This window comes from Primulina tabacum, chromosome 5, assembly GCF_025594145.1.
Source record: "Primulina tabacum isolate GXHZ01 chromosome 5, ASM2559414v2, whole genome shotgun sequence".
NCBI classification, from domain to species: Eukaryota; Viridiplantae; Streptophyta; class Magnoliopsida; order Lamiales; family Gesneriaceae; genus Primulina; species Primulina tabacum.
Genome location: NC_134554.1, coordinates 7034651 through 7048846, shown reverse-complemented (window position 1 = coordinate 7048846; position 14196 = coordinate 7034651). Strand labels below are relative to the sequence as shown.

The window sequence follows — 14196 nt, the reverse complement described above, 5'->3', positions numbered from 1 at the left end:
AAAATTTAAGGCCTTCCACGCCGATAATATTAAAGAACTCGCATTCAGTAAGTTATTTCATAAACGATGGATACATCATCAAATTTCATGTGTTCAAACCTCTCATAAAAATTCTATCGTAGAACGGAAACATCAACATTTATTCAATACAGGACAATTAACGCACACCTCTCATGTCCATGAATTAACATCTTGAGCGTGAAGTTTACCAGTAGCCCAACCATGGGCAAAACGCGTGTCACATCTATGGACAAAACAACACATAATGATGAAACCTGGACATGAGTTTTTGTATATGTTAAATGAATGTAAATCAACCTATAGCTATTCCAATAGCTGAGACATAATTATATGTTCATAAAACTCTTATTAGTACGTTAACGAGTTAATTTTATGAGACGAATCTTTAACTCAACACAATCTTTGAAAAATTATTATTTTTTTATGTAAAAAATATTATTTTTGTTGTAAATATAAATCAAGTTAAACTATATCATTAATATAGATCCGTGATATCGTCTATGATGTCATAGATTTATTATTGGTGGTGCAAAATAGATGAGCGAGCTACCGAGCACTCATCTAAATATGTTTCTAGAAGCCTCCACGAAATTGAATATAACCCCCTCAATCGAAAACCTTTTATCTCGTAGGGTTTTGTTATCCTCTTCCCCAACAGATTCACGAACCCACCTCTCAGAACTTTACTCCAAGTCATACTCTCTTCTCTTCGCTCTGCAATCAAATTTCGTATTCGAGGTATTATCTGATTATTTTTCAAATCAACTGTGGTTTGCGCTTTCTTGGTTCTTGTTTTGACGGGTTTTTCATTTTCTTCAGAATTTTTTGACCGCGAGAGCAAGAAATGGCGACTACCCAGCTGACTTCCGCCGCATCTTCGATTTCAGCTAAAGGGTTTACGTCGTTTGAAGGGCTGAGGGCTTCAAATGCAGTTAAATTATCTTCGTTTTCACCTTTGAACCTGAACGGCGAGGCCCGTAGGTTATTCCGTGGTCTTGTTCTCAGGGCTGCTACAACTGTTGCCCCGAAGGTTCCTTTGTAGTTCACTACTTTTTTGCTCTTGGTGCTGTTATTTGTTGAATTTCTTACCGTGTTTTCATTGATTCTAAGTTTATGTCGTTTTTTTATACGCTCTAGAATGTTGTTTTATGAATTAGAATGTTGCTTTATGAATTATTCAATTGTTTGTCAGATAGCTGGATATTGTCAAATATATGTGATGTGCAGTGTTGGATTGGGATGGTTTTGAGTAGATTCTAGTTAATTTTCTTTATTGACTATGTTAGGTTGATTGATCGAGAATTGTCATTATTGATCTTTCTTGCTTTTGTGTTCCACACAGTACTCATTCACTCCACGGCGTCTTTATTAGGTGGTGTAAACTGAACTTGAAGATGGATTATATAGAGCTCTAAAATTCTACGTTGCACTGATTTTGATATGCACACTAAGTTCTAGGTCGATTGAGTGAGAGACTATCACTGATAGTATTTAAATAGGCGTGGTCTTGTTTTTTTTCGAAAATGCAATGCTAATGCTGACCAAACTTTATGTTCCCAACTCTTCAGTACACATCACTCAGGCCTTTGGGTGACAGAGTGTTGGTGAAAATTAAGGCGGCTGAGGAAAAAACTTCAGGAGGTATCCTGTTGCCAACTACTGCGCTCTCAAAATCTCAGGGGGGTGAGGTGGTTGCTGTTGGAGAGGGACGTTTAATTGGAAAAAATAAGGTGGAGATTAGTTTGAAGGTATGATCAGATCTTTTTAGCGTTTTATTGTTTTACACAGGTAATCACTCAGACTTACCTATTGATACCTGTGTTTAGACTGGCGCCAAAGTGGTGTACTCGAAGTATGCCGGTACAGAAGTGGAGTTCGATGGTTCGAATCATCTGATTCTTAAGGAAGATGATATTGTTGGTACTCTTGATACAGATGACATAAAGGATTTGAAGCCTTTGAATGACAAAGTTCTCATAAAGGTTAGTTATTCCTTCAGCTTACTGTGTCTACTTGTGATCCATTTATATTCATACAAGCCTTGTTGCACTGACACACTGTGTGTGTTTGTTATCAATTATTTGTCTGATACCGTTGTATGTCGGAAGTTGGGAAATTTTGTGCAGAACATGACTATTATCTAGGGACATTCAAGTAGTGATTTTCTTGAAGTCATGTTGATAACTAGAAAGAGTAGAGCCATTTTGTAAATTTAAGCGATGACATGACGAGATCAACATGGAACTCTATGATCCGTGTCATGCAATAGATTTACTCATGGGTGCTCTTTCTTTTATGATTCATAACACGAATAGATATATAGATGGTCGCCTTCATACTGCAAAAAAGGTGGTTCTGGTTATTTGTTTGTTCTCTAGCTTAAAATTAAACTTCGATAATGCCAGAATTTTTCCATGAATGAGACATAATCCAAAGCATCCCCGAGTAGAGAAACAATGACAGTACATGTAGATAATTTTGTATAACCTTTATTGATCGCCGGTACATGCTCAGCACACCGTTATTACATTTGATGCTCTTTAAACATTTCTTTTTTTTAGGTGGCTGAGATTGAAGAGAAAACTGCCGGTGGATTGTTCTTAACTGATGCGAGCAAGGAGAAGCCTTCCATTGGCACGGTGAGTATTGGTTATTGAACTTTAATGAGGGCGAGACACAATTCAATGTTGTTTGAAATTCTTCATTTCTTGATGTCTTTTGACAAGTTTATAGCACGGGCCGGAAGCCATGCATATAGCGGGGACAAACTTTTACAATTTTTACCCTTAAATAACAGGTTGTAGCAGTTGGTCCTGGGCGCCTAGATGATGAGGGCGATCGGAAGCCATTGTCAGTTGCCCCAGGAAATACAGTTTTGTACTCGAAATATGCAGGCAACGATTTCAAAGGCAGTGATGGTTCCAATTACATAGCACTGCGTGCATCCGATGTAATGGCTATCCTGTCCTGAGTTTCCGTCTTGTCTTTCTATCGCCGATGTAGTATCCACAAATGGTTAAAATAGACACTGTTGTAATTTAGAGCGGAACATGGTTTCTGATGATTCCATCCATGAAATGTTTTGGCATAAAATTTGTCGTTTTGGAAGTGTTGCTCGTTTCTTGCTTTCTGAGGCCTGCGGCGTATCTTGTTTCAAAGTCTTGATTGGATTAATAAAAGAAGAGCAATCTCGTAGCATTTTCTTTGCAGATTACGTGTGAAAAATGGTTTTGCACGCACCCTATTTTATGTAGCTTCGAAAGTAACTGGATCGCTAAATCAAATTATGTATTATAACAGTTGATTTAATTAAATCTCGAGGCAAGCCTTTCAAAATTGGGTCATAAGTTGGACCAAATAGGTTACGTGAATTCGGCTAGACTGTTTTAGAATAACATTGACAATTTGGAAAGCGATTCAAAGAATGAGCAACTTACATAACAAAATTATCTAAAATGAGAGCAAGCACAAGTGTGAGTATATATTTGATATTTACATACACCATAAAAATTCTCATACACAATCACTCACGCATATACATAATAGTTAAGTTTCAAAGTTTAGATGATTAAGTTCACACAAGGACATTAAATATAATGTTCATACTCTTGACATAAGAGACATTAAATATTATGTGAATTGTGATGTCGCGGCCTACAATCATGCGTGTTGGGAGTTTCAATTAAGTAATGGATAAGTTCTAAGTTGAAATGACTTTGTACACGAGTTGTATAAATCAAAGTTTCCTTGTGAATCTTTCCTATATAAAATAAGAGGTGACGTGGAAGTTGTAAATCTTCAAACATCAATAAACAAATTTGTGTTTATTTATTTATCACATTTATTAATTATTGCTCTTGTTTTTAACATGCATTGTTGAAACAATTTGTGTTATTCAAATATTAAAATTTCGCATACAAAATATTTGATAAAATGCTTCAAATAAAACATTTTTACTCATTCAATTTACATGTCTTTTAAATATTTTTCAAAATGTTTAATCAATTTTTACGAGGAATTAGTTTGAATGTCTTCTATTTGTTTTAAAAACAAATTCAATTTAATTTTTCGATATTCAATATTTCATTAATCGAAATATTATAGTTGATGAGAAATAGAAAGCTATATTCAATGAGACTGCCCAAGATCAATCGATCTAGCATGTAACCAGTAGGGTGCAGTCTTAGTATATAATTAAATTTTGCCTGGCTATTTTTTTTTTAAATATTGATAAATAGGACATATTAGTTACTTGCCTTCACTTTGGTAACACGACTAAGCCGCTGCCAACTGAATTGGCGGATGTTTTCTGAAAAATCTTCACTGGGTCGGAACATTTTCAAAATACGTATAGTTGAAGCCATATGTCCCCAGATCTTATTCCCCAAACATTGCTTCCCCATTATACCCTTATTTTTGTATATAAAAAATAATAACAACAAAACGAGAGCTCAAATGTAAAATTAGGTGAGAAATATATGTTTCAAGTTAACTACAATTTACACTTTTTTTTATTACAACACACGTCGGAGGGGGATTCGAACTCGGGGAGCCTGCTAATCCGACAAGGAGTGAGACAGTGGACTACGAACCCCCCGGTCTCTACAATTTACACTTTTGATAAAAGTAAATTTTCAAAATACATGCATAAATTACCTGCTGGACATGTTTTTGGACAGCCCAATTGAGTCCCGGTCCAGTGGTATGGGTCCAATTATTCCAGTTCTATTCAAATTTTGTTATCTCTTTTAAAAATTTAAGGATGGGGGAAAGGATCCTGAATTATATTGAAGGCAAAGCAAGCAAGCATACATATATAAATTGAGATGGAGAAAAGGGTGGGTATGATTTTTAACCTATGCGAGACTATTTAAAAAAAAATGTGTATTAAAAAAAATCTATTTTAAATTATTATTTTAATTTTTTGAAAATATAAATATGATTTTGGGACGGCTAAAACAATGAAATATCCTTCAGATTATAGTTGAATCTTGTGGCCAATTTGTAGTCAACGCATGCAAGCCTTTAACAACCAGCTTTTACTAATATATATTTGAATAAAGTATTTAGTGTCAACAAACCATTCAAATGGGCCAAACTGACTAATGCTCTATTCTCCTAATACATTAATTTTGACAGTCAAATTATATGACCAATTTTCCAGACTTCTCCGTTTTTAATCACAAATATGACTATAATGTTGGAAAAACCTTTTATTACAAAGTCTCCATCTGGAAATATGTTTCTATAATTAATTAAGACCAATCGATTATACGTAAAACCTACATTTGTATGATAAAAAATTGGAAATGTTTTATCTTTGCGCTTGGGGCAATGACGCAGCTAGTGAGGTTCTAACCGAGGCGCGTCTATTGCTGGTTGAAAACTATTTCCAAACCCCCTCTTAGGCCTGGCCTTGTCTAAGGCCTTCGAGAATTTCTGGAAGGGCTCCCTATTTGGGTAACCCTACAAAAAAATAAAAAAATAAAAAAATTGGAAATGTTGCGATGGAAAAATCGCAAGTTAAATTTGAACTTGTTATAGCTAGGGGTAGAAAAATACGATAATAAATAAATATAATAAAGGTTGGCATTTGGTTTTGACTCACGTTGGACCTATATTATACATTAAATGTCCAAAATAAATAAATAGGGTTTGACTAAGGATGACAATAACTCGGGTTTAGATAAGATTTCATGTCTTTTGTTTACATACACATTTATTATATTCATTTATTTCAGCATCGTCCCTCATCGGGTATTCAATTTCATCTCATCTTCATATTCGTCGGAAGATTGGATATACAAATCACACTCAAATATCTTATTACCACCTGTAATTGTATTTTCTCAAATTTTAATTATTTCGAGTAAGTTATGGATATTTATTAATTGTTGGGAACAATAAAGGAAAAATATAAAAATTAACAAATTAATGATTATATAAAAAATAACAAAGTATTAGAAACAGTTTATCCTAACATCATTGTCACAAAAATAGCATTAACTCTATGCTAATAATTTTCATCATTTCATCCAACTAATATCATTCAACAAAAAGTATATTAAACTTAACATCATAGTCAAAATATCATATATATATATATATATATATTAATTTAATATGATATTTGAGTATGATATGAGCAAGTTATTTTTATAATTCTCGCGTCCACATGGTGTGAACTACAAAATATTCTAGATATATGGTTACTTTATTGGATTTAAAATTATATTCGCCCAAACATTAAAATTTGATCGTTCTACTGTATGGACTATTGTTACATTCCAACAAATATAATATCAAAATGATCGCTCAAATATTTATAAGGGGTTATTGTATCCGTATATATATATAGTAACTTAAATTAATCAATTTCGTAGAGCAATGATGATACAACGTAGTTGGTATATGCATAAATTCTACAGTTTTGTTCTCGTTGACCTGGGCTCAAGAAGACATCCTTGTAGCAAACAAAAGTATACTAAACCCGTAGGTTTATAAAATAATTATTGCTAATTATATATATTAAAGCGAAGCAACACACTTGCTTATATTTTTTTAATATACTCCAAAGTATTATAGTGGTAAGATCTTATAATTGATCAAACGGTCAATTGTGACAATCCCCGCGCTAATTAAGAATTCATGGGGCCCTAGTGGTAATTAATTAAATTTTAAATAATTTCTATATATTGATGGTCTAAAAACCGCATTTATTATTATTATTATTATTATTAATTTTTTTTTCTTTATATTCTATTGGCCAAGGTAGTTTTTAATTTAAATAATATCTGTAAATAATGGTCACACTACAATTTCTCGATCGAAAGTGTTACCCAATATACACTCCTGTTGATTCTACCTAATACTTTATTAACTGACAAATCAACACATTTTAAAAATTTAAAGAATCGTTTGACTTCAAACCACGAGTCAAAGTGTTTATATTACGAAGTCAAATTCAAATAATATTTAGTAAAATTAAATATGTTGGTATTTATTTGTCTTTTACTAGCAACTTCATGTCAACCCCTGGAAAACTATCGTGCTTTATTAGAATCACAAGTAAACTAAATTAAACTATATATTTTTAGCAGCTCAAATACTAAGTAATTAAATATTATGATATGATTATTTAAGACTAGTAAATTTAATTATATTTTCTATCACAAGTAACGATATCATATTTTTTTAAATTGAGATGCAAGAGGTATTGTTTTTTATTAGCTAGTCGATATAAACTTTTGGTCAAAATTTGGTATTGATGCAATTAGATAAGCTTCCTTTTTACTTTTCATGCTTTCTTTATTCTTTATTATAATACTAACATGACATTGAACATGTTCGTGATATCTAATATCATGTTTATATAATATTCATTGTCGTCCGTCATCATATGTTTTTATAAGCAAGCTTGTAGGAAAAAAATTAAATGAAAACCTATACGAGAAACTAAGTTATCGTCGAGAAACTAAGTTATCGTCGTATGACCAAATTTTGATTAGTTAATCTTATCTGATACCAATTGATATGATGAATTTCGTTCTACTTCCTATAAACATTACTCCAAAATTATATTCCCTTGCTTGATATATGGCTTATGTGAGAAAATCATAAATGATAAAGTACTAGTTAATTATCAACATTCATTCCACTTGGTAAATTAATCATTGCAAGAATTGTTTTATTTAATGGCAACTATCAACATCAGCTTCTAATGTTCAACCTTCATAAATTTCTTGGAATTTAATTAATTACCTTGAAATTCTTGCCATATTTTTAGTTTGTGAGAAAACTACAGTAAATTAATAAATTGTTATTTTCAAAGCATTTGATTTCCTTTAAAATTCATAATATTTTCTTGGATGCTTCCTATTCAATATAATCTGAAATATGCTGCGTGCATTAACTTAAAGTCAAATTAACACGAGGACGAAAGATTCATCCACATTAATTCTCGAAGATTTTGTGTGTCTCTTCTGCTTAGGTGGCAAAGTCTTTTCTTTGAATAAAAAATATTTAAAATTTTAATTAAACTATATTAATATTACTTCGGCCACCAACAAAATATGGAAAATTTTCAAAAACTATCGCATCGATATAGGCCTAGATATATGTAGCAACGAACGCTTGACGTTTTACTAGAAGCTATAATTTATTGTAACTGTACAATTCAAATATTTTAAACAACATAATAAGACGATGATCACGTTTCAGTTACTCTAATAACGTAAATAATTATTACACCTCAACACCATAATTCTGATTATAATATCCTAAATTTGATTTTAAAATATAATTTTTTTCATATTTAATGCGGTCATGCATGATATTTATTTTTGGGACATTCACTGCCCACTACACAACTAATACCCACAAGCTAGCTGTGGATTTGACATATCAGTTTGATAGCTTACAAAGTGGCAATGTTTTTTAGCCATAATTTTTAAAAAGGGGGAGGCACGTACGATATATAAAGTTTGGTTATTATTTAATTAATAATTACATAATCATCTCATGTTAACATTTCGATGGAAAAAAAAAAGCATTAAAAATGCAAAATTATTCGAGTTAGAGTACTAAGATTGCAATTTTCTCGGATCTTTACATTACCCTATTAATTTATTTTAAGTTGCATGTGTGATATTAAATGGAGATCCACACAAGTTGAGCAACTTCCAAACAAACGAACTGCAAATAAAACGAAACTTCGAGTCAATAGCCATATAATTTTCCCATTATGGTCGAAAATCTGTGGGATAGACCAGGTAAAAATAACAACTTCCTTGTAAATTAATTATATATAAAATTGTCCCAATTATTAATGCTTAACTAACATTAATATTACAAAAATACGTGCCTTTAATGTTAAAAAAAATCAATTATTAGTAATATGAACTTAAAAAGAATTGATAATCATATTTAATTTAGCCCAAAATTACACTAAAATTTCCAAGAATACAGTGGTTTTCTTGTCAAAGATTAATTCATGGTTTTCCAAAATTAAAACTATCGCCCTATTGGTCTCTTGCTTTTAATTTGATTGAACTAAGGTACATGCGGGAAAACTTTAAAATCTCTCTTTTGTTTGACCAGAATTTCGATATATAGGTTTTTTAATTTTTAATAATTTATCTTAATTTTTTTTTATTATTAAACATTGAATGATTAATTTGAAAAAAAAAAATAAATAAAAAACATTTGACCAAAATTATATATCAAAGTAAACCCGTGTTGAGCTTTATCATTTTCATCAAAATTTATCAACTGCCACCATCTTCTTCCTAACGCAGTAACGCCCCACCGCGCGTGGTCTGCTCACGTGCCACCAAACGAGAACTCCCATGCAAATCCCCCTATAAATACGTGCATTTCTCCTCCTTCAGAACTCACCATTTTTCGAATAACGAAAACCTTATTCACAAGCCAAGCAAAGTTAACTATCTCATGTCAAATCAATCCAAGATCGCCATTATCGGAGGCGGCATCAGCGGAATAGCCGCAGCGAAGCAGCTCCGGAAACACAACCCTGTGGTGTTTGAAGCCTCCGACTGCATCGGCGGCGTTTGGAAGCACTGCGCTTTCCGTACCACAAAGCTGCAGACACCTCGGTGTGACTACGAGTTCTCGGATTTTCCGTGGGCTGAAAGGGATAACTCCAGTTTCCCTTCCAATATAGAGATATTGGAGTATGTGCATCATTATGCAACGCATTTTGATGTGCTGAAATTCGTGGAATTTAAGTCGAAAGTGGTCGAGATTCGCTTCATCGGTGACCGTCAGAAGTCGGATGAATACGGGAGTTTGCTGTCCGGTCAGCCAGTTTGGGAAGTCGGAGTCCAAACAAGCGGGTCGGAGACGATTCAGGTTGGCGAATTTCTTGGGTTTTGTTGCTTTGTTTCATTGAAATTTCTTGGCTTTCAATGAAGCAAGTATTATTATGACAATATGTTTAATCATCCCATCGTCAGTCAAACAATAATCAGATTTTTAATTTTTAGTCTGAAATCCAATTTTAGTAAGTTGACACAAATTTAGTCTCATTTGATGCTTAAAACAAATTTATTTCAAGTTCGAGTCCGATTGTCTAAGAGTTCGAAGTTGAAAAAAATTAATTTATATAATCTTTGCATGCATGTAAACTTCTTACGTCCCAACATTAACGTTTATTTTATATATATATATTTATATCGACGATATTTTAATATTCATTTCTTATTTCATTTCAAAAATTAAATAATATCTAAAACCATATATTTATTTCCATTTTTAGTGGCATACGTTCGAGTGTGTGGTGATATGCGCTGGGAAATATGGCGATATCCCAATGATACCCAAATTTCCAAATAACAAAGGGCCTGAGGTATACAAAGGGAAAGTGCTGCACACGCTAGACTACTGCAAAATGAACCAAGAGGAAACAACAAAGTTGCTCAAAGGGAAGAAAGTTGTAATATTTGGATTCAAGAAATCTGCCATTGATTTGGCATATGAATGTGCTCTAGAAAATCAAGGTAAAATTTCATACATTTTCAATCATATATATATATATATATATATAAGCTAATGCATAAGTTTTTTTTTTAAAAAAAAATTAATCATGTAACTTTAAAAGCAAAGTATTTTAAATGGTTCCGCGTTAACCTTGAATGAATCTAATCCAAATATTAATTTATATTTTTTCTCGGCTTCTCAATTTAATTTTCTTGATAGCGTGATTGACAGATAAGTCAACTTTCCAATATAGTTGTTAAACTCGCAACCTTCTTGTAAGCAATATTATTATTCAGTCATGTAATGCAAGAAATACTTGGTCGATTTAAAATTAGTTTAAACTTTGAATAAAAATTCGTCCATTCATTATAAAATTCAAGAAAGTCCATTACATGTGAACCAAATTAAACAATGTTAAACTTTGGCCTTTTATAGAATATATGTATGTCACTACTATGGAACTAGAATAGAACATAATGATGCACCCACTTTATTTATTTATTTCAATCTTATCTTAAATATATATTTATCATTCCTCTATAATTAAGATGGAAATTGAACGGACAGGCGTGGAATACCAAATTAAATAAACGTAGTTGAAACATCGACTAAGATGTGTTTTTTCGTTTTAATCATATTTCGTCATAGCGCTGACATGATGCCGCCGAACACATCAACATTGCCTGATGTCACCACGGAAGCACTTTAGTAAATACGACTAAATACAAAAAAAATTGCAACTTACAAGATGAGATCAAAATTTGACTACGTAAATTATCGAAATCCAAAACACAAGAACTTAGTCGATGATTTTCAACTATTTTCCAGATTTAACGATATTGATATGGTTTCGTGTATGTTAATATACAGGACCAGAAGGTCAAACTTGTACCATGGTTATAAGGACTCTGCGATGGACAGTTCCACATTATTCAGTTTGGGGTTTACCGTTTTCCATGTTCTATTCCACAAGGGCTGCCCAATTCCTCCACGAAAGACCCAATCAAGGCTTCTTTAGGTCCCTTATTTGTACCGCACTCTCTCCTATGGTAACCTTCTACGTATAATGTTTTTGCCAAATTTTAGAACTGTTCTTGTGGAGGGGAGCTTAACTTTTTTTTTTTCCATGGTATTCATAGAGAAAAATGATGTCAAAGATTATTGAATCATACTTGACATGGACTCTTCCGTTGGAGAAATATGGGTTGAAACCCGATCATCCTTTCGAGGAAGATTATGCGTCGTGCCAAATGCCTATCTTGCCGGAAAATTTCTTCTGTGAGGCAGAAAAAGGAAAGATTGACTTTAAAAGAGCTTCGAAGTGGGGTTTTTATGAAGGGGGAGTCGAGCTCGACGATGGCAGCAGACTGGAGGCGGACGTGGTGGTTCTTGCAACGGGTTTCGATGGAAAGCAGAAGCTCAACGCCATGATCCCTGATCCATTCCGAAGTTTGCTTGAGTTTCCTTCTGGCATGATGCCCTTATACAAGTACAACACATTCTCTATTACATTAAAGTATTATAAAGCAATCTTTTTTCCGTTGATTCGACTCTCATCAACTCGAACTTCGTTACATTGTTAGGGGAACGATTAATCCGCTTATCCCTAACATGGCGTTTGTCGGTTACATCGAGAGCGTCTCCAATCTCCACACGGCCGAAATACGCTGCAAATGGCTATCAAGGCTCGTGGATGAGCAATTCAAACTCCCGAGTGTCGAAAAAATGCTCGGGGACACGATGGAGGAGATCGATATCATGAAGAGGACAACAAGATTCTACAAAAGAAGCTGCATCTCTACTTTCAGCATCAACCATACAGATGAGATTTGTGAAGAAATGGGATGGAAACCTTGGAGGAAAAGCAACTGGATTTCTGAGGCTTTTAGCCCTTACAACAGCCTAGACTATGCAGAAAAGGAAGACTAAAGAATCTCAGTGGAAATCATTCACGCAAAACTAATATTTGTTGTATTATTTATTCCTTTTTATTAAGCAATAAATGGTAAGCAATTCTTGTAATAGGTTGATAATAAACACAATTGTATGGAAATGAAATAAATTTTTAAATGAAAATTAATAAAATATTGGGGTGTTCACTACCAGCCTTCTGTCTTATATATATATATATATACTAGAAAAATGTACGTGCGTTGCACGTAAAAATCTAAACTGTTGAAAATATATGTACGAAATTTTGATAATATTTAAATGAATTAAAACATGGTTAATAACATTTATCAACTGAAACAAACTAAGCCATAAAAAATAAAAAATCATGACCATAGACGGTATATGAATCAGATAAATTATCTTATCCACTTGACACACTTTTCAATATGCTTCTTGGTTGATTTTGACAACTCAACAACTCTTTGTCGTAGTTTGTTATAATATGCATATAACTATTTTGGTATGTTCAGCAAATATCTGATCGTCTTTAACATCTATTATGTTATTTACAATCTTTATCGGGGATCTGACATGCTCGTAGTTTGCTTCTTTATCACGCCATTTTTTCTGTTTTCTACATTGTTTTTATCTGATAATCTTATTTTCCCGACTATTTTTTTATTGTTAAATGATTTTTCCGCTTTTGACAATCATCAACTATAACTCTTAAGAAAAAATGCTTTTTCTCGTGATAAGTTTTCACTTGTGACTAAAAATATGTATAACCTATATATTCTTCAACAACATAACCAATGAATGATGTTGCACCTTCTTCAAATATTGTGATATTTGTGATATCATTTTTATATATTTAGTATCAATATTATCAACATATAGCTATAAGGTTAATAAATTTTTAACAACTATTTCTCAATCACAGTGAGAAAAATACTTGAAATCTCTTCAAATGACTATATCTTAGAATTGTGTCCTCATTTAATTTGACGCAATTGAAGAAAGTCATCTTGATCGTCATTTTTTGGAAGCTTTGAAATAATGATTGCGTGCATCATGTCATAAGGATGATATAGTTTCAATCTCATTTGTTGCGTTTAGAACATAATATTATATTATTCATTGAAACTAAACAAATTTTCTTCTATCGAGTTTATATTTTGTTTTATAATATTTTATATCTTGTGGAACGATATATAAAATTAATTATTATATTTTAAAAATCTTGAGAAGAGATACGAATAATGTAATTAAGATATGCATATGAGATATCATTCAAATATATGTCAAAGTATTTGTCTCATTCAATATCTCATGATTCTCATCTAATAATATAACCATTTAGATTTCATGAGCATTTTATGATAGTCAAAATTAATTTGATGAAATATTGTAGAATTTTATTTGAATTTCAATATTTGGCTAAGTGAATTTATTTGACGAGGGGTTTTCTATGCTACCATCATATATGTTATGAATTAGCTGGTTAAACACTTTGACTAAAAAAAGAGACAAAAACAATATTGTTGTCACCTCGAAATATATCGAGATAATATTGGAGGAAGTCACACAATTTTTCTTAAACCATAGAAAAATATTAGGCATGTGTTAACTTGTGATATAATAAAAATTTAGAATCATGCATAATCATTGAATTAGAACAAAATCGCATGCCAAAAATCTACTGGATATTATATATTTTAATAATTTATCCATATTTGTCGTTCACCAGATGACTCTTAGACCTACCAAATTTTTTAGTTCACCTAT

The 14196-nt window shown here is 32.3% G+C and overlaps 2 protein-coding genes and 1 non-coding gene across 3 annotated transcripts; all 3 read left to right on the top strand.

The window, feature by feature from the left end:
* The first annotated feature begins 599 nt into the window (after positions 1-599).
* On the top strand, positions 600-3129 carry LOC142546026 (20 kDa chaperonin, chloroplastic-like). Its single transcript, XM_075653498.1, has 6 exons — positions 600-759; positions 841-1051; positions 1590-1769; positions 1848-2003; positions 2583-2660; positions 2819-3129. Exons 2-6 carry the CDS (start codon positions 866-868, stop codon positions 2990-2992), a joined length of 774 nt encoding a protein of 257 aa, XP_075509613.1. The 5' UTR covers positions 600-759; positions 841-865; the 3' UTR covers positions 2993-3129.
* A 2208-nt stretch (positions 3130-5337) lies between these two features.
* On the top strand, positions 5338-5479 carry LOC142547857 (U4 spliceosomal RNA). The gene has a single exon (XR_012820748.1). It is a non-coding gene; the product is annotated as a U4 spliceosomal RNA (small nuclear RNA).
* Positions 5480-9444: 3965 nt separating this feature from the next.
* On the top strand, positions 9445-12450 carry LOC142544675 (putative flavin-containing monooxygenase 1). The gene is made up of 5 exons (XM_075651709.1): positions 9445-9891; positions 10298-10538; positions 11389-11567; positions 11658-12007; positions 12102-12450. Exons 1-5 carry the CDS (start codon positions 9472-9474, stop codon positions 12445-12447), a joined length of 1536 nt encoding a protein of 511 aa, XP_075507824.1. The 5' UTR covers positions 9445-9471; the 3' UTR covers positions 12448-12450.
* Positions 12451-14196: the final 1746 nt, after the last annotated feature.